Raw genomic sequence first — 23,365 nt, forward strand, 5'->3', positions numbered from 1 at the left:
TTACATATCATTTGCAGTTATTCTTGAAAATCAGCAAAATGTTCATCTTTTTTACCTTTAACATTAACCAAGGCGCCTTGCAAGTATCACAGAACAGCTTGCCGTTTAGACGACACAAATTTTCTTCTGGCAATTCTTTGATTCGTTCATAAAGACAGGTTTTTTTGTATCTGAGATACCTCTTTCGCTATATTTTCCCGTGGTCGGTTTCACGGTGCCGTAGCAGGGGGAGAGGTAGGGGAGGTTGAGCTCCCCCCTGAATTGTTGGAAGTTAAAAAACAATGTGCCAAAAATACATAATTAAGACAAATTAATGTACATCAAGAGAGAACGAGGTGTGTGCATCAAACGGTTTGGAATTCTGACGCTTCAAGTGCCTTTTCACAGCCTTTAATAATTTGTTTACTACCTGTCAGTTTCCTTCGCTAACAATTTGTTTTTATAACAGCAACAAAGCCACTCCTACCTTATGAATAAGAACAAAAATGGATCAAATTTTAACCAATTTCGAGCCGTCAGAGCTGTTGAAATAAACTGCTTGTTTTCTGAGACATCAGCTCATTGATCTCAATATAAATGTCCTTAGATTATAGCAAATTAGTGTTCGCGCGTTGTCGAAAGCCACACAAAGATGTCCTCTCAAGATCCAGAGGAAAACATTTTCCTGCAGTCGGATTCTTACCGCCCGATTCCAATTTATGAAGAGAAAGAAAAACTTGTTGGTATCGTTTGTTTTACATCCTTCTTCAAACGGGAAATTTGACGTGGAAGTCGCGTAAAAGAAACGGCAAAGAAAATGTACCAAAAGGTGTGATGAAGGTGCAAAGATATTGTTTTGCTTACTAAATCTACTGCTTTTTGGATGTTTACGTTGTATCTTAATCTCGCCAATCAGTCTGTCTTTTTGAGTGACGGGGAGGGGGGTAGTTTTGTTTAACCATTTTGCTCCCCCCCTCTAGTTGTTATAGCCTCGCTACGGGCCTGTTTCAATAAACGCTCTCGAAAGATTGAAGCTCTCTGTATAGACTGTTCCCAGTCCCCTGTTTATTTCGTGGGACTTTCGGGACTCGAATACACAAAAAGCTATCTGCGGGTGTTGCTTTTGTCCTAAACTTTTCTCTTTCGGGGTCACATATAACGACAGTGGGAGGAGTTTAACGCAACAGGGACCTTGGAAAAACAGAACATTATTTTCCCGCCCTTGCACTGTTCCAAATGGCCGGTGTAAACAATCAGTGATTTTAATGTGATTTGATTGGGAATTTGGGCAGCACCGAGGCACTTGTGATGTAGGCATAAGCTTGATCCAAAGACCTCTCTCCCCTCCCCCAAGCAAACTTAATGACGGAGAACAAAGGAGCGTCACTCAAAATCAGTAAATGACAACTTTCCGACGACTTCCCCTTCAACTGTCCAATCAAACTGCAAAAACTGGAAAAACAGAAATTGTCAGTTCTTGGAGCTGATTGCTCAGTTGAAAGGAAAGGATAAAACAGACCTCAAACGAGTTTCAAAACAGTTATCAAATACTATCAGCAAACTTGCAAAAAGCTGATGGTACACGTAGCGAGTGACTATCACAAACGTGAAAGTTAAGAACTGCCCTTTGATCCGGCATATAAGTTGGTTTTCGCGCGCAGTGATTCGAGCCATACATTCATGCACTTTTGTTCCCCATCAAGAGTGACAGGCATCAACGTTCCGATCCACATGATAAAACGGAGCAACGGCTGACCTTGATAACACAAGACGTTATTAACACAAACAATTTTTAATCTTAACATTTAACCTCACATGAGAACCTCCACTTAATTCCTTCTTCAGTAAAATTATTTGGTCAAACAAGTTCATCACGAGGAAATAAATTCTTCCAACCTGAGCACCAAATAAATATGTGGGGAATCTAAGTTAATATTAAGTTAAGAGAATTAACAACTGAATCAATACTAACATGAACTAATTTCAAACAATGTACAGTCTTTTAAATAAAGACTGCAAAACTGGAACGTAATGCACTTTGACAGAAATGACAAAGCATTCGTATTACAAATATCTACCTAAATTAACATCATTGCGTCTTTTCTAATATAAAAAGAAACCCAGATCTAGTCATTTAGCGGACAATTTTAGAGAAAATTTGAAACTCTTTCCTTTTGCTTTGCATTGCTTAAAAACGAGGAATTTGTCATCGTCAAAACTATTTGGAGAGAAACCATATTTTTCAATGTCAGTTTTTTTGGTTATTAAGCCTTAAACCCAGACGGAAACCAACTTAAAATGGGCACCGTGTTATCACAGACAGTTTTCAGTCACTGTATTGTATATTGCAGTTACTCTTATTGTAGGTTCCATTAACAATTAAACCTTACAGTCAAACGTTGTTTTACAGACACTTGTCGCACCACTAAAAGTGACTCCACCCATACATTATCTGTATTAAGTGGGTAAATTTTAAGGAAAATGTATGAATTTGGAACAAAAAAATGTTCCCAGTAATAAATAGCCTCCCACGCAGTGATCATATTTGAGTGGATGCCCATACAGCTGGAGATTTTAATTTTTTCATCTTTTAAATCATGACTTATCGAATATGGTAAACCAACTATTTTGATTTATCGAAATGTTCCAGTAAACTCACTGACATAAAAGAGTTCAAAGTTATTCACTGATCATATGATTTTCATAATGTTCAATAAGCGAAGCCTCACTACAAAGCTCCTCTTGACAAATCCAACAAATGTGTTTTTCAACATGCCCTGTCTGGGGGTCCTGCAAAGAGCAGGTTTCTGTTGCTTGGTTACCTTTAATACAATCAGAAGCGCCGTTGTGGGATCTATCATGATTTCTTAAACTTTCCAAGCGGCTAAAACACTTGCCACACTGTTTGCATTCATAAGGCTTCCCTCCAGTATGGACTCGTTCATGGTTTCTAAGTGTTCCTGCTCTACTAAAACACTTGCCACACTGTTTGCATTCATAAGGCTTCTCTCCAGTATGGACTGTTTCATGCCTCCTTAAATTTCCTGCTTCACTAAAACACTTGCCACACTGTTTGCATTCATAAGGCTTCTCTCCAGTATGCACTCTTTCATGTTTTCTAAGTGTTCCTGCTCTACTAAAACACTTGCCACACTGTTTGCACTCATAAGGCTTCTCTCCCATATGGACTGTTTCATGCCTCCTTAAATTTCCTGCTTCACTAAAACACTTGCCACACTGTTTGCATTCATAGGGTTTCTCTCCATTATGGACTTTTTCATGATTCCTCAGATTCCCTGCTACACTAAAACACTTATCACACTGTTTGCACTCATAAGGCTTCTCTCCAGTATGGACTCTTTCATGATTTCTGAGTTTACCTGCTTCACTAAAACACTTGCCACACTGTTTGCATTCATAAGGCTTCTCTCCAGTATGGACTCTTTCATGCCTCCTTAAATCTCCTTTATTACAAAAACACTTGCCACACTGCTTGCATTCATACGGTTTCTTTCCAGTATGGACTCTTTCATGTATTGTAAGTGTTCCTCCTCTACTAAAACACTTGCCACACTGTTTGCATTCATAAGGCTTCTCTCCAGTATGGACCCTTTCATGATTTCTAAGTTTACCTGCTTCACTAAAACACTTGCCACACTGTTTGCATTCATAAGGCTTCTCTCCAGTATGGACCCTTTCATGCCTCCTTAAGTTTCCTGTTTGACTAAAACACTTGCCACACTGTTTGCATTCATAAGACTTCTCTCCCATATGGACTGTTTCATGCCTCCTTAAATCTCCTGTATCACTAAAACACTTGCTACACTGTTTGCATTCATAACTCTTCTTGTCTGTGGCAGCCCTTTCATCATTCCTTAGACATTCGTTAGAACGTTGGTCACACAGTTTTCCTTTACATTTGTTGAGATGTCCTCTTTTGTGCATTAACGATCTTGACAGCATGTTCTTTCCTGTTGGTAAAAAAGAATAAAATTATCTTTCCCAGTATACTTCAATCTCATTAGCATACGTCCCTAAAGGTAGATCTATTTTTGATATGGCAAGAACAATAATTATTGATCATTTGATAGAATATACCAAACTGAAAGGTGCAATGACAATCTTTTTGATTCTAGTTAAGAAGACAAAAAATATAGACAAGAATAACTGAATAAAAGACTTAAGAATAACTGTCTTAACTTTAACATCAGATGCTGTGACATCCACTCCCATAATACTAGATTAAGCTAGAACATTTTTACGTATTAATAGAATTAAGTTGGAAATTTTTAAGCATGCTTTTTATTGTAAAGGTGCAGTTATCTTTTACCCATAATTTTTTGCCTCAACTTTCTGAGGATTTCAAATACCTCCAGACATCACTGAGTTATGGGCTTTTTTTGACACTTACCCAAAAAACACAGTATGAAACCCTCCTGCCTAGCTTTGTTTGCGTGGTGGTAGAATTTGCCATAATTTGAAATTTAGTTTAATTTTTTTGCAATAATTGTTTGGAGCCTTTAAAGTGCTTAGTCTTGAAAAGGAAAAGAACAAAAAAATATGTTTTTTAGATCTCCACCACGAGCAACACCTGGATGTCTGGGGTGGGTGACTAGCACAATGAAAAAAAGAAAACATATAAGAATGGGTATTACCAGAAGTGGTGCTGTAAATCACGTTACATTATGGCCACTTAATAATACCCCAGAAAGAGTAATTCAAGATACAAAAATACCGTAAAACCCGCTTCGGTCTTACATACTGAAAGTGGAGCAGATTTTGAATAATATCAAAAATCATTTTTAATAATATTATTAAATTTTGATAAATAATTTATTATAATTATTTTTCTTTTCATTTTTTTTTAATTTCTTATCATTAATAAGTATTTTTATTTTCATTTCTTATTATTTTAAACACTGGATTTTTCATTCGCTTTTTTCTTGCACTTTCTTGACGTACAACTATATCTCACCCTTATGCTAGCAATGAAAATCGCCAGTATAAATTAAACTACTGCTGATTTCAATGTAATTTGGGAGCAATTGAACAGTGGTAGTGCCTTGTATATGTCTCAAGATACAGAGAGGAAAATGGAGTAACACTTCTAAGCACTTAAGGCTGAGTGTGGGTAAAAGGTCTTGGTCAACTATGAAAATTATTATGGAATGAAGTTGTGCTTAAGAGCAATTCAAAAAGGACTACAATGTAAGAAGTCAATTCTTTCTGTAATCAGCCACTGTTATGGCAATTTTCAGGGACATGTGAATAGTAACTTTCTTTCAATATGCTATTTTCTTGTATCCGTATGTAAACAGCTAAAAGACAGTTTAAATTAACTGTCAAACTGTATTATTTTCGTTATTGGCAAAAAAAAAAAAACGACAAATAAACTAGAACTATTACAGTGCAACAAACTCAACCGCGGCCACCCAACATTGATCAGCCAATCACAGGTCACGTTTACAACAAAGGAGTCTGGCTTTGGTAGTTTGTAAACCAATCAAAAATGAGAACATTTCTTTAAATTTCAAAGTGTCGGTTTTTTCGGTGGCCCTGGTTGAGTTCATTTCACTGTAACCTCCGATAGCTGAAGAAGGGTGTTAATCTTGTATGGCAGCAAACATCTTAAAGTGTCATCTGAAGCTCTTGTAAATGTCTGTGACTTCTGGTAAAGTCTGGCTCCTTTCCTCACAAGACGCAGTCATTCAAAAGAGTCAACTTATAGATAACCCATTGACTCCTAGATTTTTCCTACACCATTTTGAGGGACGTCCTGAACCTCATCTTCCTTACCTTAGGTCAAATTTAACACTAAAGAAATCTGTTGTGGTTCCATTTAACACTCTAGCTTTGCTACGTTGCACGTCGACACAAGGCATGTTGAAAGAGAGTTGCTATTCACATAGCAGTTTCACTTTCCATTCTAAAGTAAATCCACAAAAGAGTATGCTTGGCAATGAATTCTTCCTTTGAAAAATTCAGAAAGACCATTGCCAGCAGGATTTTAAGTGTGAAGACCAAGTTCCCACATTTCCAGGCCTTCTCCACAGATTTCCGAGAAGGGCCATAATTTTTTTGTGAAGAAAGATCCTATATCATCAGCTTTAACTCAACCCCTAAATGACCTGAGACCAACAACATTTAGTGATGCTTGCATCAAGTGAACCATTTGGCTTGGGCAAATTGGCAAGTGGGCGGAAAGGCATGGATTGGAATTGAGTTGAGTATAGCAAACCAGACGTGAACTGCTACTAAAAATAGTTCGCGGGAAAAAATACAGAAAAATGTTTGGAAAGTTCAAAACACGACTGGACGCTTTCTGGCACAGCTACATCCCTCCAATTTTTTCTCTTAAAATCTTTTACATAGTGCCAAAAGTTTCCAATTCATGAATTTTTCAGAAGCAATGTTTTACTAAAATTATTTGACATCTGATTTCCACACAAACACTGTTATTTCAAGCGTGTTTGCCTACTCGTCAAAATGGCGTCGAAAACCGTGATAAGGCCTATTAAGATAAGGGTAAACAAATGCATGATACAGTTGTCTTAACATCTTTAAATTCAGGTAATTCTGAGTTGGTGGAGGATTCCAAGGTCTTTAGTCAGTTTGCCTTCTACATGTGCTATTTGAGTTTCCAGTCCAAATGCTCATCTAAATAAATGCCTAAATATTTGATACTACTAGTTTTGCGATCAATGCTTAAAATGTTGATATTGTCTATAGTTGGCTTCTGTGGAGATGTTCTGAAGTTCTGAGTTCATAACCGCCTCAAATTCTATTTCCGCTATTTGCGGGTAGGTATATAAGCAGCTTGTGACCGTCTATTTTTAATAAAGTGTTGTTGTTGTTGTTGTTGTTGTTAATTCTTTGATGTTTTAGTGGTCTCTTGTAAGCAGTTAAAAGTGTAGTTTAGCCGCCTGGTATTTGAGGCTTGCAGGCTGCGAATGGTTCAAAACTCAATTCTATCAAAATTGGCCGCAACTGTGGAACACGAACACTGTATTTTCGCAGAATGTTCAAGACGTACTGGCAAATTATAAAACATGGCGGTCATGTCAGTGACACAAACAACCTCAAAACCTTCATTTGTATGGTAAAATCACGTTATGTTCGTCTCTGTTGAGTAATGGTATCACCCAACGACCTCTAATTTGTGTTAAAAGACACTGAAAAGTTTATCTTACCTTCAATAAAAGAAATTTTGCCGCTTACTCCATCACAAACCACTTCGAAGAAGGCAGTGGAGAACGGGGCGGTTACTAAGCATCAGATAAACCTCGAACCGGACTTGTGGATTTATCTGCATAAGATCTCTTTAAGGTGGCTGAACACAGTTTTCTGGTATACAGGTGTAATTAGTTAACGTTTTTTTGCAAAACCACCTACTTTAGCAAGGTGTAAGATTAATTAAGAAGGAATGTATTTTTGATACTTGCTGTTGAGCTAGGTACCGTTGCCATGGAAACGTGGACAACATCGAGACCGTGTTCTTATAGTGTCCTGGGCCCTGGGGCCCGTTTCTCGAAAGTCCCGCTAAGTTACCGGGCCCGTTAAGTATATTTTTAAATGTTTTTTCGCCGATTACACAACGATTATAGACATAATACTTCGCCAATGTTTTCATTCAATAATAAGATTTTGAAATTTAGTATTCAAAGCTCGCTCTGTCATTCAAAGCTAACAAAAATTGACTTCTGTTAAGAAACATTTGTCAGCAAAATTACTTATCGGGCCCGGTAAGTTACCGGGTCTTTCGAAAAACGGGCCCCTGCAGGGCCCAGCTGTTCGAAAGGCGATTAATAAGCTAATCCTGGATTAATGTGAGCTTTGATTCAAGTTTAATTACTAACCGGTCAAGATGCTTCCAAATGATTTTTGCGCCACCCCCCCCCCCCCCCCCCCAGTTCTGACTTAGACTTTTCTTTGCCTTTAGCTTGAAATAACCACTTTTAAAAAGTAAGATGAAAACGTCGATTAACTTTTTATCGTAAATTAGCGTTAATCGGCTTTCGAACAACCCGGTCCTGGCCCGGCCCCCTTATAGCGAGATTCCGTGATACCGGGAATTTATTTCAGCCAAATGTCTGTGATTTATTTGTGATTGTGTGTCGATCGTGCTCGTAAAAATGGAATATTATGCCAATCCTGTATCCTGATCTCAGTCGGTTCGGGAATGTCGAAATGTGACCGTGGGAAATCTGGGTACGAGATTAATATTATGCTTCTAGCAGTGCTCAGTATTTTTGGAAAATTTTCCGAAATTATGCTACTTTTTATTAAAAAAAAAACTATGCTTCCTTCCATCAAAATTATGCTGCTTGGTTTTTAAGCAAAAATAAAACAACAGGGCGATTAAAGATAAAACAAGGAACAAACCCTTATTCAATGACTGCAGGTTAGTTTTTAATCAATATCCAACAGTGTGTCGTTACATGTCTTACATATCATTTGCAGTTATTCTTCAGAATCAGCAAAATGCCCATCTTCTTTTACCTTTAACATCAACCAAGGCTCCAAGGCTCCTTGCAAGTATCACAGAACAGCTTGCCGTTTAGACGACACAAACTTCCCTCTGGGAATATTTTGATTCGTTCCTTAAGACAGGGTTTTTGTAAATTCTTGAAGAAATTCATCAGGCTAGATAACTGAACAGTCGATTTAAATGTTCTTACAACATAGCCAGTCTTATATTAACGTCTTATTTATTCTGACAGTTTCGATGACTGTCAGCCATCTTTATCAAAACTTGAAAAGCATGAAAAGTGTTAGAAGCCTTAAATAGGCTTCTGAAGGTGTTGATTACTGCGATAAATAGGCAAAGTCACTCATTAGACGCCCGCTCCCCCCCTGGTTTGGGGGTGGAGATCACTTGTGTCCATATGGGAGAAAGCTGATAGGCTCCCTCGTCCCTGTTCATAGTAGGAGTGTTCGATCGAGGGTTTTTGTATCTGAGATACCTCTTAAGCTATGTTTCCCTTGGTCGGTTTCACAGGGCCATAGCAGAGGGAGGGGCAGGGGAGGGGGGGGGTTGAGCTCCCCCCTGAATTGTTGGAAGGTAAAAAAACACTGTGCCAAAAATACATAATTGAAACAAATTAATGTACATCAAGAGAGAACAAGGTGTGTGCATCAAACGGTCTTGAATTCTGACGCTTCAAATGCCTTTTCACAACCTTTAATAATTTGTTTACTACCAGTCAGTTTCCTTCGCTAACAATTTGTTTTTATAACAGCAACAAAGCCACTCCTTCCTTGTGAATAAGAGCAAAAATGGATAAGATCCTAATCAATTTCAAGCCGTGAAAGCTGTTGAATAAACTACTCGTTTTCCGAGACATTAGCTCATTGATAGCAATATAAATGTCCATAATTTACAACAAATTAGTGTTCGCGCGTTCTCGAAAGCCACACAAATATGTCCTCTCAAGATACAGAGGAAAAAAATTTTCCTGCAGTCCGATTCTTACTGCCCGATTCCAAATTTAAGAAGAGAAAGAAAAATTTGTTGTCGTTTGTTAACGTTCTTCCTAAAACGTGTAATTGGGAAAAATTGACGTGGAAGTCGCGTAAAAAAAAAAATGGCAAAGAAATTTAACAAAAAGTGTGATGCAGGTGCAAAGATATTGTTTTACTTACTCAGTGAATCTACTGCTTTTTTGATGTTCACGTTGTACTTTAAACTTCCTTATCAGTCTGTCTTTTTGAGTGCGGGGGATGGGGGTAGTTTTGTTTATCCATTTTGTCCCACTCTCTATAGACTGTTACCAGTCCCCTGTTTTTTCGTGGGACTTTCGGGACTCGAATACACAAAAAGCTATCTGCTGGTGTTGTTTTTGTCCCAAACTTTTCTTTTCGGGGTCACATATAACGACAGTGGAAGGAGTTTAACGCAACAGGGACCTTGGTATAAACAGAACATTATTTTTCCCGCCCTTGCACTGTTCCAAATGACCGGTGAAAACAATCGGTGATTTTACTGTGATTGGATTGGGAATTTGGGCAGCACCAAGGCACTTGTGATGTAGGCATAAGCTTGATCCAAAGACCTCTCTCCCCTCCCCCAAGCAAACTTAATGACGGAGAACAAAGGAGCGTCACTCAAAATCAGTAAATGACAACTTTCCGACGACTTCCCCTTCAACTGTCCAATGCAAAATTTGGAAAAACAGAAATTGTCAGTTCTTGAAGCTGATTGCTTAGTTGAAAGGAAAGAATAAAACATACCTCAAACGAGTTTCAAAACAGTTATCAAATATTATCAGCAAACGTGCAAAACGCTCATGGTACACGTAGCGAGTGGCTATCACCAACGTGAAAGTTAAGAACTGCCCTTTGATCCGCCATATTAGTTGGTTTTCGCGCGCATTCATTCAAGCCATACATCATGTTCACTCGCTTTTGTTATCCATCAAGAGTGACAGGCATCAACGTTCCGATCCACACGATAAAACGGAACAACGGCCGACCTTAATAACACAAGACTTTATTGACACAAACAATTTTTAATCTTAACATTTAACCTCAGAAGAGAACTTCCACTTAATTCCTTCTTCAGTAAAATTATTCGGTCAAGCAAGTTCATCACGAGGAAATAAATTCTCCCAACCTGAGCACCAAAAAAATATGTGGGGAATCCAAGTTAATATTAAGTCAAGAGAATTAACAACTGAATCAATACTAACATGAAATGATTTCAAACAATGTGCAGTTTTTTAAATTAAGACTGCAAAACTGGAACGTAATGCGCTTTAACAGAAATGATAAAGCATTCGTATTACAAATATCTACCTAAATCAACACCATTGCGTCTTTTCTAATATAAAACTGACCTAGTCATTTAGCGGACAATTTTAGAGAAAATTTGAAACTCTTTCCTTTTGCTTTGCATTCCTCAAAAATGAGGAATTTGTCATCGTCAAAACTATTTGGAGAGAAACCATATTTTTTCAATTTCAGTTTTGTCGGTTATTAAGCTTTAAACCCAGACGGAGACCAACTTAAAATGGGCACCGTGTTCTCACAGATAGTTTTTAGTCACTTTATTGTATATTGCAGTTACTCTTGTTGTAGGTAATTTAACCTTACAGTCAAACGTTGTTTTACAGACACTTGTCCCACCACGCAAAGTGACTCCACTCATACATTACAGTATCTGTATCAAGTGGGTTCATTTTAAGGTAAATGTATTAATTTGGAAGAAAAAAATGTCCATAGTAATAAAGTGGCCATATTGGAGTGAATGCCCATACAGCTGTGTTCAACTGCATTTCTGCAGCTGGAGGTTTCTTAAAATTTTCACCTGTAAATTGTGACTTATATGGAGTATGCTAAACCAACTATTTTGAGTGATCAAAATGTTCCAGTAAACTCACTAACATAAAAGAGTCCACAGTTATTCACTGATCATATGATTTTCATAATGTTGAATAAGTAAAGCCTCACTACAAAGCTCCTCTTGACAAATCCAACAAATGTGTTTTTCAACATCCCCTGTCTGGGGGTCCTGCAAAGAGCAAGTGTCTGTTGCTAGGTTACCCTGAGTACAAACAGAAGCACCCTTGTGGTACCTACCATGATTTCTTGAACTTTCCCAGCGGCTAAAACACTTGCCACACTGTTTGCATTCATAAGGCTTCTGTCCAATATGGAGTCTTTGATGTCTCTTTAGAGTTCCTGCTTCACTAAAACACTTGCCACACTGTTTGCATTGATAAGGCTTCTCTCCAGTATGGACTCTTTCATGTTTCTTTAGAGTTCCTGCTTCACTAAAACACTTGCCACACTGTTTGCATTCATAATGCTTCTCTGCAGTATGGACTCTTTCATGTGTCCTTAGGTGTGGTGCTTGACTAAAACACTTGCCACACTGTTTGCATTCATAAGGCTTCTCTCCAGTATGGACTCTTTCATGTTTCTTTAGAGTTCCTGCTTCACTAAAACACTTGCCACACTGTTTGCATTCATAAGGCTTCTCTCCAGTATGGACTCTTACATGTCTTCTAAGTGTTCCTGCTTCACTAAAACACTTGCCACACTGTTTGCATTCATAATGCTTCTCTGCAGTATGGACTCTTTCATGTGTCCTTAGGTGTGGTGCTTGACTAAAACACTTGCCACACTGTTTGCATTCATAAGGCTTCTCTCCAGTATGGACTCTTTCATGTTTCTTTAAGTTTCCTGCTTCACTGAAACACTTGCCACACTGTTTGCATTCATAAGGCCTCTCCCCGGTATGGACTCTTTCATGCCTCCTTAAATATCCTGCTTGAATAAAACACTTGTCACAATGTTCACATTCATAACTCTTCTTCTCTGTAGCAGCCCTTTCATCATTCCTGAGACGTCCCACACGGTTGGAATGTTTATCACACAGTTTTCCTTTACATTTGTTGAGGTGTCCTCTTTTGTGCATTGACAATCTTGACATCATGTTCTTTCCTGTTTATAAAACAGAATAAAATTATTTTTCCCAGTATACTTCAATTTCATTAGCATACATTCCTAAATGTAGATCTATTTTTGATATGGCAAGAACAATAATTATTGATCATTTGATAGAATATACCAAACTGAAAGGTGCAATGACAATCTTTTTGATTTTAGTTAAGAAGACAACAAATATATACAAGAATAACTGAATAAAAGACTTAAGAATAACTGTCTTAATTTTAACATCAGATGCTGTGACATCCACTCCCATAGTACTAGATTAAGCAAGAACATTTTTACATATTGATAGAATTAAGTTGGAAATTTCTAAGCGTGCTTTTTATTGTAAAGGTGCAGTTATCTTTTACCCATAATTTTTTGCCTCAACTTTCTGATATGGAAATCCAAAACAAAATCAACCAATACCTCCAGACATCACTGAGTTATGGGCATCTTTTGACACTTACCCAAAAAACACAGTATGAAACCCTCCTGCCTAGCTTTGCTTGCATGGTGGTAGAATTTGCCATAATTTGGAATTTATTTTAATTTTTTTTGCAATAATTGTTTGGAGCCTTTAAAGCGCTTAGTTTTGAACAGGAAAAGAACAAAAAAGTTTTTTTTAGAACTCCACCACGAGCAACACCTGGATGTCTGGGGTGGGTGACTGGCACAACGAAAAAAAGAAAACATAAGAATGGGTATTACTAGAAGTGGTGCTGTAAATCATGCTACATTATGGCCACTCAATAATACCCCAGAAAGAGTAATTCAAGATTCAAAAATACCGCAAAACCCTCTTCAGTCTTACATACTGAAGGTGGAGCAGATTTTGAGTAATATCAAAAATTATTTTTAATAATATTATTAATTGTTGTTATTGTAAATTATTACAGTGGAACCTCGATTTAACGAAGTCGCTGGGGGCAGGCCAAATTTGTTCGTTAAATCGAGGGTCCGTTATATCGAAAACCTTGATATAAGGAACTTGAGGGGAAACGACCAAAATGTTCGTTATATCGAGGTCATAGTTAATGATTGATTTGTAACACAGGTGACTTCTGTCACGCAATTCAATTTTTGAGATGCAATTCATTAAAGCATGGTGGCTTTCAGTAGCAATTATTTTCACTTTTGAGCAGATGCGCAGCTTTTGTTTACAAAAAAACGACACTTTTAGAGTAGCGATTTAAAAGTGTTGCAACATCGAGGTTATGATCTGTTCAGCATCTATCTTCTGTCGCGTGTTGACATTGTAATTCGTTATATCGAGGTAGATCACCTGGTAGATTTTACGTTTAGGCTCCGGATTATGTTCGCTATATTGAAGAATTCGTTATATCGAGGTTCTATTCCCCACATTTTACTGTAACTTTGGCCGGTACATAGAATATTGTTCGTTATATCAAGGACTTCTTTAAATAGAGGTTGGTTATATCGAGGTTCTATTTCATACGTTTCACTGTAACTTTGGTCGGGACATAGAATATCGTTTGTTATATCGAGGAGTTCGTTAAATAGAAGTTCGTTAAATCGAGGTTCCACTGCATTAACCATTATTTATTTGTTATTATTTTTTTTAATAATATAAATAATTTATTATAATAAATGTTTTTCTTTTCACTCTTTCTTTTCAATTTCTTACCATTAATTAGCATTTTTATTTTCATTTCTCATTATTTCAAACACTGGATTTTTCATTCGATTTTTTCTTGCACTTTCTTCTACAACTATATCTCACCCTTATGCTAGCAATGAAAATCGCCAGTATAAATTAAACTAGTGCTGATTTAAATGTAATTTGGGAGCAATTGAACAGTGGTGGTGCCTTGTATACGTCTCAAGATACAGAGAAGAAAATGGAGTAACACTTCTAAGCACTTAAGGCTGAGTGTGGGTAAAAGGTTTGGGTCAACTATGAAAATTATTATGGAATGAAGTTGTGCTTAAGAACAACTCAAACAGGACTACAATGTAAGAATTCAATTCTTTCTGTAATCAGCCACTACTATGGCAATTTTCAGGGACATGTAACTATCTTCCAATATGCTATTTTCTTGTATCCGTATGTAAACAGCTAAAAGACAGTTTAAATTAACTGTCAAACTGTATTATTTTCGTTATTGGCAAAAAGAAAAAAAATGACAAATAAACTAGAACTATTACAGGGCTGCAAATAACTAATGGGCAGGCGCCGGTCACGTTGTCCGGTCAAACATGTTTTTGCTCGGACACTACCCGTTTTTTGCCGGTCAAATTTTAACAGTCGTAACTCTTGCGGTAGTGAACCCAGATTGCACAGTAATCCTTTTATAACTAAAAAAAACAACTGAATCCAAGTCGGTTTGGGAATAAAAATTACAAGTTAGTTTTACTACTCTTTACTGCAGAAGCAGCCTTGCATTTGAAGGGCTGAGAGCATAACCGACTTATGTCGAATTTTAGCCCAGCTTTCGATTTCGCTCGGATTTGTCCGAATTTTGGCTCTCCCTGGTTTTGAAAACATTTCGCGGTTTTACAATCGTGGACAAAACTCCTTGAGAAAACCAAACACGAACAGAACAAAAACCATGTGCTTACTTCTCCCTCCCACCCCCTCCCCCTATGCAATGACAACCGAACACAGACAGCCAAAAAACCACTCACTTACTGTTTCTCCCTTCGTAATTCTACATAGTTACTTTTCCCTCCCCCCCTCCCCCTTATGCAATGTTGATGTGGGAAGTGATGCTTGCCAGGAAACTGTTCGTGACCCAAAAGACAACATTGAGTCGGGGGGAGGGGGAAGGGGATTTGGTAGTTTGCTTGTCTACAAGTGAAGGTGCTTGGAAGGCAAATTTTTTTATAGGTTTTGTCCACGTCAGACTCGTTTTCCAAATTATCGGTAGCCTAAAAGTTTCCACTGTCCACGAGCCGTGTCTAGTCGCACCAGTTGTTGTTTCTATAAGTAACGTTTGTGGTGATATCATGGTTTGCTTTTGCGGGTTGTAACAAGCCCAAAAGAGATCATGGCGGTCGGGATAAACAACTTGCGTATCGTACTGGCTAGTTGGTTTCGCTTTTGTTTGGTGAAGTTTGTAAACGCACGACATCTATGGATCTTTTGAAAAGTTATGAAATTGATGAATGCAGTTCACAGGAACTGGTGGAAATGTTGTCCAAAGAATCCCTCCTTGGTAGTGGTGACTGTGCCGTGGCGAATTTTTCAATTCGATTATCAAATCCCGCGGGAGCATCAGAGACAAATCCCGCCATGTGCAAGTTGTTTTGCAAGCCTTAGTTGTGGTTTGCCAGGCTTGAAATTCGGTATGTAACGATTAACTTTGCAATTTCAAGGCAATGATTCAATAAAAGTACGATTAACATAGATTTTCAACGGTTAACACCGACTGCTCGTGAAAAGAATAGATAGTCAGTTACATTTCTGACATTCCTGTCACGCACGTAGTAGTTTGTAACAGAATCAAATAAAAGCGTGACAGCATTCTTTTCGTTGCTCCCGCGAAAAAGACTGCTTTCGTGTGCCGTGTTTCAAAGACAACGAGTGTATATTGAATACAAGTATTTACTACTCAGTGCATTGTCCTTTTGGTCATCCAGTGTCTATAATGTTACTGATATATCTTTACAAGATGGTAAAATTTCTCAATGGCATTAATGCGAAACACAAATCGGCGTGTACAAATACTGGACAATGGTTTTCAATCGAATTGCAGTTCACATGCAAAAGTTTGGACAAATCCAAGCAACATCGAAAAACCGGCTGAAATTCGACATTAGTCGGTTATGCTCCCAGCCCTTCATTTACTGAACGACTGGGTTTGATTGAGTGCGGCAATTAAACGCATTCCAAAAAAACTGGAGCAATTGAACCCAATCGAACTTTGATTGAGTTCAATAAGGTTCGATGATTAAAGTTGGCACGCATTCAATTTAATATGGGAGTTATATAGGAAAATTGCTTGAGTTTTGATGAATGGGGCGGCTTCTCAATTTACCTCACGTTACCTCGTACCACTACTGACAATCCAAGAACAGATCCGTCAAATTGAGGTCTTGTATTGTAAGAAAAAAAACACTTGGTGGAATAGTGAATGACAACAACAACAAAATGTAATACAGCTGAATCAGCTTTGTTTCAGTGCATAATTATAAATTGGGTTTTTATAGGATGATAAATCAGCTTTGCTTCATTGCATTGCTCGACTAGTTTCTTCACTGACCCATGTCCAATACTGTCATTTGTTACACGACTTTCTGCTAAATTGACTCTACAGGATGATAACATTAATGGATCATAAAATGATGTTTCGGCAAAGCTACCTTTATAATCCTTTTCACCTAATCTTTTGTTGTTCTTGCATGCTTAACGAGACTTTTCAAAATTTTTGTCTGTTTCAAGTGATGGTTTAGAACGTTCAATTAAGTTCAATTGGGTTCAGAATTCAAACCCAATCAAACTCTCACACAAATTTTTTGGTTTGATTGTGTTCGATTGCCAAACTCAATCGAACCCAATTAATAATAATAATAATAATAATAATATAGTTTACTGTAGTCATTTGCAGTCCATAAGTGAATTCCTGATAATAAGAAATCTAGATTGCAGTCAGGTACTTTATGGTTACAAAGTTCTTGAATCTTTCAGTCCTGAGTGGTATTGGATGCTTGGTTCTACCTGGCCTCAGGTTGTACTGGCCAGTAGTCAATAATTTTTGTTCGATTGATTTCGATTGAGTTCAATTGAGTTTGATTAAGTTTGATTACTGAACAGTTTGAGTAGTTTCGTCTGGCTTACTGTACTGTCTTTGACTTGACTCCTTTTCTGAATGCCCTCTGAAACTATTACTAACAATAGTAATAGAGTTGATGTTCTTGGGCATAAATATGTTTTTGGCCCTTCTCAGAACTCATTTTAGGCGAGAATGAATTTGAGTTGGGCCAATACATATTTACCCCAACTCTATTGTTATATTGCATCAACTGGTGGCAGTTTCTGTTCTACCTTGTTATCTGGATACTTGTAAGCTAAAGTACTACTGAGAGTATCTTCATATATGATCATCCTTGTAGTTAAGCTACAGTGTAATATTGTAGATCAAGTGTACCCCTCTAGACTAATGAATTGACTATTTGAAAATCAAACCTATTAGTCGTTTTATACTGCATTGGTTCATTCATTTTAAAATAAATTATTAAGCAGATCAATGTCCAAATCAGAATTTGATTTCTCATCAGTAAGGGCGATCATCTTCAAGGTGTTTGAAAATAGGAGGAAACCCTCTTTCGAGTGCTTGATATAGGTTCTCAAACTATTGATAATTCTTGGAGAAATTCAAAGAAAAAGTTCACAAAATTTTGTGGTAATTAAAATCACATTTCTAAACCTCCTTCACGGTAGTAATTTGCTTTGGTTTTGCTTCATGAATTATTAATAAGTTTGAGAAAGCTATTTGTCAATAACCATGTTTCACCAATTGATGGCAGTTTTGTCCTACATTGCTATCTGGATACTTGTAAACTAAAGTACTTTTGAGAGTATCTTGATGTATGATCACCCTTAAATGGAGCAACACCTATCACATATCAAGATCTCATGAACAAGAGTATTTGGTACAATAAGTTTATATGCATGGTGACCAAATTACAGAAAACAATGTATATTTCCACAAAGTTACTAACAGACTCTCTCCTGAGCTACAATTTTTTCTCACGAAGAACATGTTTCCATGCTAAAAAGCATAAAGGAAAACTCAGGATTGTTTAATCCACAAGATACTACTCATTGAACAAAGAATGTCGAACATGAACAGTCAGACTCAATTTGCACCAGACTTTGCACCAAATGTTCCGTGCCGTCAATTAATGACACGTTGCGTTGAACACTTTAATATTTCCTGACACTGTAAACTGCTGCTAATAATTGGTTATAGGCCCTGGACTACCTGTAACCCAAAAAGCACAACTGATTATAAGCCCCCCTCATGCTTTCCTTGTTTTGAAGCAGTTTCACAGAACTCTGTACTACAGTCAAACCTCCTGACCACCTCTCATAATTTAGCGACCACTTTTCCAAAATACCAAAAGTTTTCAAGTCAAATCATTATAGATGGAACCTCTCGTAGGCGACCACCTCTCGTACGCGACCACTTTTAGATATGATTGTTTTCAAAATAATTATTGTCAATTGTTTTTAATCTCCCGTAGGCGACCACTTGACACACATTCCGTTCTACCTCTCACAAGTAGAAATTGAAAAATGTGTCACTATAACATATTGGCCACATCATTATAGCGGACACTGTAAATCTTTCAGTCTGAGCTACCGGAAGTGTTTCCCAAAATAGCTTAGCATCAAAACAATAAAATAAACATTAAAACAATAAAATACACATGCACTATACTGTACACTGAAATAAACTCTAATCAGATTGAATCCCTTGTAGGAGAGTCCAGCGTGCTGAGCTGTCATGCCATGTGTAATGATTTAATACTTAATGCCAGTGCATGTGTAAACTGACATGCGCCGCCTCTGAGAGAATAAAGTGTGTTGAACTGTCCTGCAGCAGTTTATTGTTAGCTCAAAACTTATTGATGCACAAGTGGGGATTGTTTTGTAACCTACAGGCCTGTTGGTGTTTTTATTGCTTGTAACCACATACAACACAGGTTTTATAAAAGAGTACATTAACTGTCTGCTTATGTTCCGTCCCCTGAAAAATTTAGACAGCGCCACCTAGCTGGAGTATTAAAAGACTCAAGTTTCTTTCACAAGAATTGTCTCAATTGCTGTTTTAAGTAATTTGTGAGCTACAAACAATAATCACCATAGACCCTAAAACTTTTTGCCTAGAATAATTTTGGACCAGTCTTAATATACTTGTAGCTAAGAAAAGTTGTTACCATGGGTTTCGATAAGCACTGGCAAAAGGGTGAGGTCTCTGCAATTGCCAGATGTAAGTTACCCGAAATTTAGACCCCCTGTGGTCTGATCTCTGGTAAGCAACCACCTCCTGTATTAAAGCAACCACATATCCTTGACATTATGGGTGGTCGCTTATGGGAGGTTCGACTGTACTTCAAACAGAAAATTGGAAAAAATTATTGAGGAAAAATAAGATTATTACTCCCTTCTTATTATCTATTCTTTATATAACTACTGTATAACTTTATTGTAAAACACCATTTAACTAACTTTTCAATGCTTTACTGCAGCATTATTCAACTGTACAATAAATTATTATTGTTCCAAATATTAAAATGAACTTGATATATTAAGATGTTTTGAGGCTTAATTAATAACCAGTAAATGGAAAATTTATTTCGATAAACACTGCTTTAGCTCATTTTGGAATGTTTTTTTTATTCCAGTTATAAGCCCCCTCGGATATAATCCCCTCCATTTATAAGCCCATTTACATGTAAGACCCCTTTAGAAAGTGTGTAAGGCCAGGGCTTATAAGCAGCAGTCTACAGTACTCTCTGGGACTACACTTTTCACTTAAGGCAAATCTCTCTACAAAAAGTTCAAAATGTACCATATGTATACAAATTTGACATTTTTTTTCAAAAGAGACATATCCACTGTGGCACCAATCAGCTTTTAACACATCAGACTATTTGATAACTGGTACAATAGTAAAATAAAGCCTTAGGAAGAAAGAACAGTTTTATATTTATCATTTGTGTCATTAGTCCCAGCCAAAGACTTTTTACTGAGGTGATTTTGGTTATTGAAGCTACTCTCTGCACCCCCTACCCAGACATGTTCTACTGAAATCCCGGGGGGGGGGGGGGGGTACTCCCCTATATAAGGTATATAGGTATGTGCCGCCCCAAAGGGTATGGTTTTTGAGCCGTTTTGGTCTGAAAACGGGTATAGATTTTGACAATTACGGTCTGAAATCGGGTCGGATTTTGGGGGCTGGGAACATTTTACGAAAGCAATACAAACATATTTTTCTTCTCAGTACGTAACTGGAACGACTAACTGATAGCAAGAAAAAGAAATAGATAAACTATGTCATTCCAGCTTACTTTTGCTCCTTGCGTCAACTTCCGGTCGGGTTCAGGTCTGAAAACGGGTATGAATTTTAGAGGTCAGGTCTGAAAACGGGTGTGGAAAATGGCATGTTTAGGTCTGATTAGGGTCGGGATTTGATAACCCGCGCGGCACACCCCCACCAAGAATTCCGCGGAGTACCCCCCGGGACTGAAATCAAGTATTACTTTAAATTTTCAGCACATCATTTCAATCCTTTAAATTACATTGATTTAAAGTGAAATACAAATGATGGGAAAGTGCAAATGCTACTAAAATGGACTAAAGACTGTAAGAAATAGAGAGTTTTCACATGACGTCATGGCGGCCATGTTGGTGTCCCTAAACAAAGAAATGGCGGCCATGTTGGTGTCCCAAACTAAACCTCTGGGAATTGAACTCTATTTTTATGCAAATACTTTCTTTTGTTTCAGTTAACCAATATGGCCGGTAGTCACGTAAATGAAATCGCTCTATAAACTAGAAAATTTGTGTTACTTTGTGCACGACAGAAAAGCAATGTTCATCCCTTGCCATTTATTTTCTTGGAAATGTTGAACCTATGAAAGCTTCCGATTACTAGTCCGGATGCTCTACCACTGAACTACAGGAGACTCGTTGGAGCTAAGGCCATTAAACTAGGTTAATGGGACAAAATCAAGTTTAGACTCGTTGGAGCTAAGGCCATTAAACTCGGTTAATGGGACAAAATCAAGTTTAATGGTCTTCACTCCCACAAGTCTCCTGTACAAGAGCTAAGTGGTAGATCATCCGAACTAGTAATCAGAAGGCCTTAGGTTCAACTCCTGATAGGAGCACTTAGATTTCTTTTTTCCGAGTATGCCTGTGTCACTTTCTAGAATAATACATCATCCTCGTTCATTCACCAGGCTTGAAATATACCATCAAATTTATTTCACATACCACATGCTTGACATTCAAATATTAGCAGTATGCAGGGTGTTTGTCCCATGAACCTAGTTTAATGGCCTTTAAGTTACCACAAATCTCCTGTAGCTCAGTGGTAGAGCATCCAACTAGAATTAAATAAGAAAGCAGAAGGCCTTTAAGGTTCGACTCCTGATAGGAGCACTTGAATTTCTTTCTTCCGAGTATGCCTGTGTCACAAAGTTTTAATTCATGTTTCAAAAAAAATTTTTAAGTTAAATCTGCCTTTTGAAAGTTAAAACCTTACTGAAACCTTTTTTTGAGCAAAAGGTTTTAAAAATAAAGTTGTTTTTTCTTCTTTTTTCCTTATTATAAGTTGAACACTCTTGTGTTTGTTGATGCTTTTAACACACGGATGTGCAAAATAAAACAATTATTAAATTCAGTGTTTACATAATAGCGAGAATTGTCAAGGCCTCAGTTTGTGTTATCTGTTTCTCTTTTGAAGCTTCTTTATAAGTCACATCCAAGAGAAGTGTTTCATTTACAAGAGGGAAAAGCTTATGTGTAGATCTTCGAGTCTGATAAGACCAATCTGTCATAAGAGCCTAATATCTGATTGTCACAACTATCGTAACATTATCAGCCTCAGCCTCAGCCTTCAGCGTCGGCAGATAACACAAACTGAGGCCTTGATAATTCTTGCTATCATACCCAACCTCATTTAATAATTGTTAATTATACAAAGTTTTGGTTTTTATTGCTTTTTGTTGAGTTTGTCTAACTGACCATTTGATTTGGTTCAATTAGTTACTCCTGGCTCTATAAGCTACATCCCTTTATTACTAGCTAGATTTTGAGCAATATAATATTTTGCCAAGAAGGAACAACATGCAAAATGGAGGCCATTTTAAACGTCATGAGCATCAAGTGGCCTGTTTAGCTTGGAAGTGGATGGAAAGACATCAAATTAAATTTCTGATTTGTGTGTTTTCGGTTCCTTAGCTTAGTGGTGAATGAAAATATTAATTACCAAGGACCAAACAAATATAAGCTTGAGTGTGGCCCTGTATTCTGCAGTCTACCCACCACGTATTTAAGGCTTGCAGGGAGCAAATTGAGGATCATTGAGAGAGGAAGATACTAGTAGGCAGATCATCCTAACACCACATGTTTTCTGTATTCAGTTTTACATACAAAAGGTTGTACATGTACTTGGCCCTAGCGCCAGGATCTTTCTAGCGATAGCATCTTCCCAGATGAAAGATGGGAAGATCCTAGCACCATAACTACCTTCCTGCGAAAGGTCCTAGTACTAGGGACAAGAAAAACAAACACGGCGGTGGCCGGGCGTTTAGTTGCTGAAGGCCGACAATTTCGTCTTGCTTTTCTTGTCAATTTGATAGCCACCCCGACCGACACTTCTGCATGTCAACCAAAAGAAATTTTTTTCGCCTTCTAAGGTCTTGCTCTCTTCAAGTAAATAGCATTTTAGATGCCACTGACCCACACAAACACTGTATTACGTAGAATGTGTGAGACGTACTGTCAAAAAACGTTGCAGTCAAGTCACACAAACAGCCCGAAATCCATCATTTGTACGCTAAAATTACGCTATGTTCGTCTCTGTTGAGCAATGGTCTCACTATATTAAGACCTCAATTTTACTGTAACCACACTGAAAAGCTTATCTTACCTTCAATAAAAGAAATCTTGCCGCTTACTCCATCAACCACAACACGCCGAGAGAGCTTTGTTTGACAAGTCATGGAGAACGGGGCGGTTACTCAGCATCGTTCGTAAATCGGACTGGACTTGAGGATTTATAGATGCTTGGAACCGGCAGGAGATCAAAATCAGGCTGAAAAGGCGCCTGGTGAGCAAGTTAGAAAGTTAACAATTTTCGTTGAACACAGAACACAGTCTCTTATACTGATGTTTCCAGACCTTTAATAAACTTCAACTTGTCTCTCAACACCGTGAAAACTAAAGATTAAAATGTTTACAAATTACTCAAATGAA

The 23,365-nt window shown here is 37.6% G+C and overlaps 1 protein-coding gene across 1 annotated transcript; it reads right to left on the reverse strand.

Moving 5' to 3' along the window:
* Positions 1-1,731: 1,731 nt before the first annotated feature.
* Positions 1,732-23,112, reverse strand: LOC146460095 (uncharacterized). Its single transcript, XM_085088310.1, has 3 exons — positions 23,040-23,112; positions 11,383-12,423; positions 1,732-3,950 (listed from the first exon to the last, which is right to left on the reverse strand). The coding sequence occupies exons 1-3, from the start codon at positions 23,110-23,112 to the stop codon at positions 2,659-2,661; spliced, it is 2,406 nt and encodes an 801-aa protein (XP_084944436.1). The 3' UTR covers positions 1,732-2,658.
* Between the last annotated feature and the right edge of the window lie 253 nt (positions 23,113-23,365).

This window comes from Pavona decussata, unplaced genomic scaffold (assembly GCF_977016875.1).
Source record: "Pavona decussata unplaced genomic scaffold, jaPavDecu1.1 SCAFFOLD_214, whole genome shotgun sequence".
Lineage (NCBI taxonomy): Eukaryota > Metazoa > Cnidaria > Anthozoa > Scleractinia > Agariciidae > Pavona > Pavona decussata.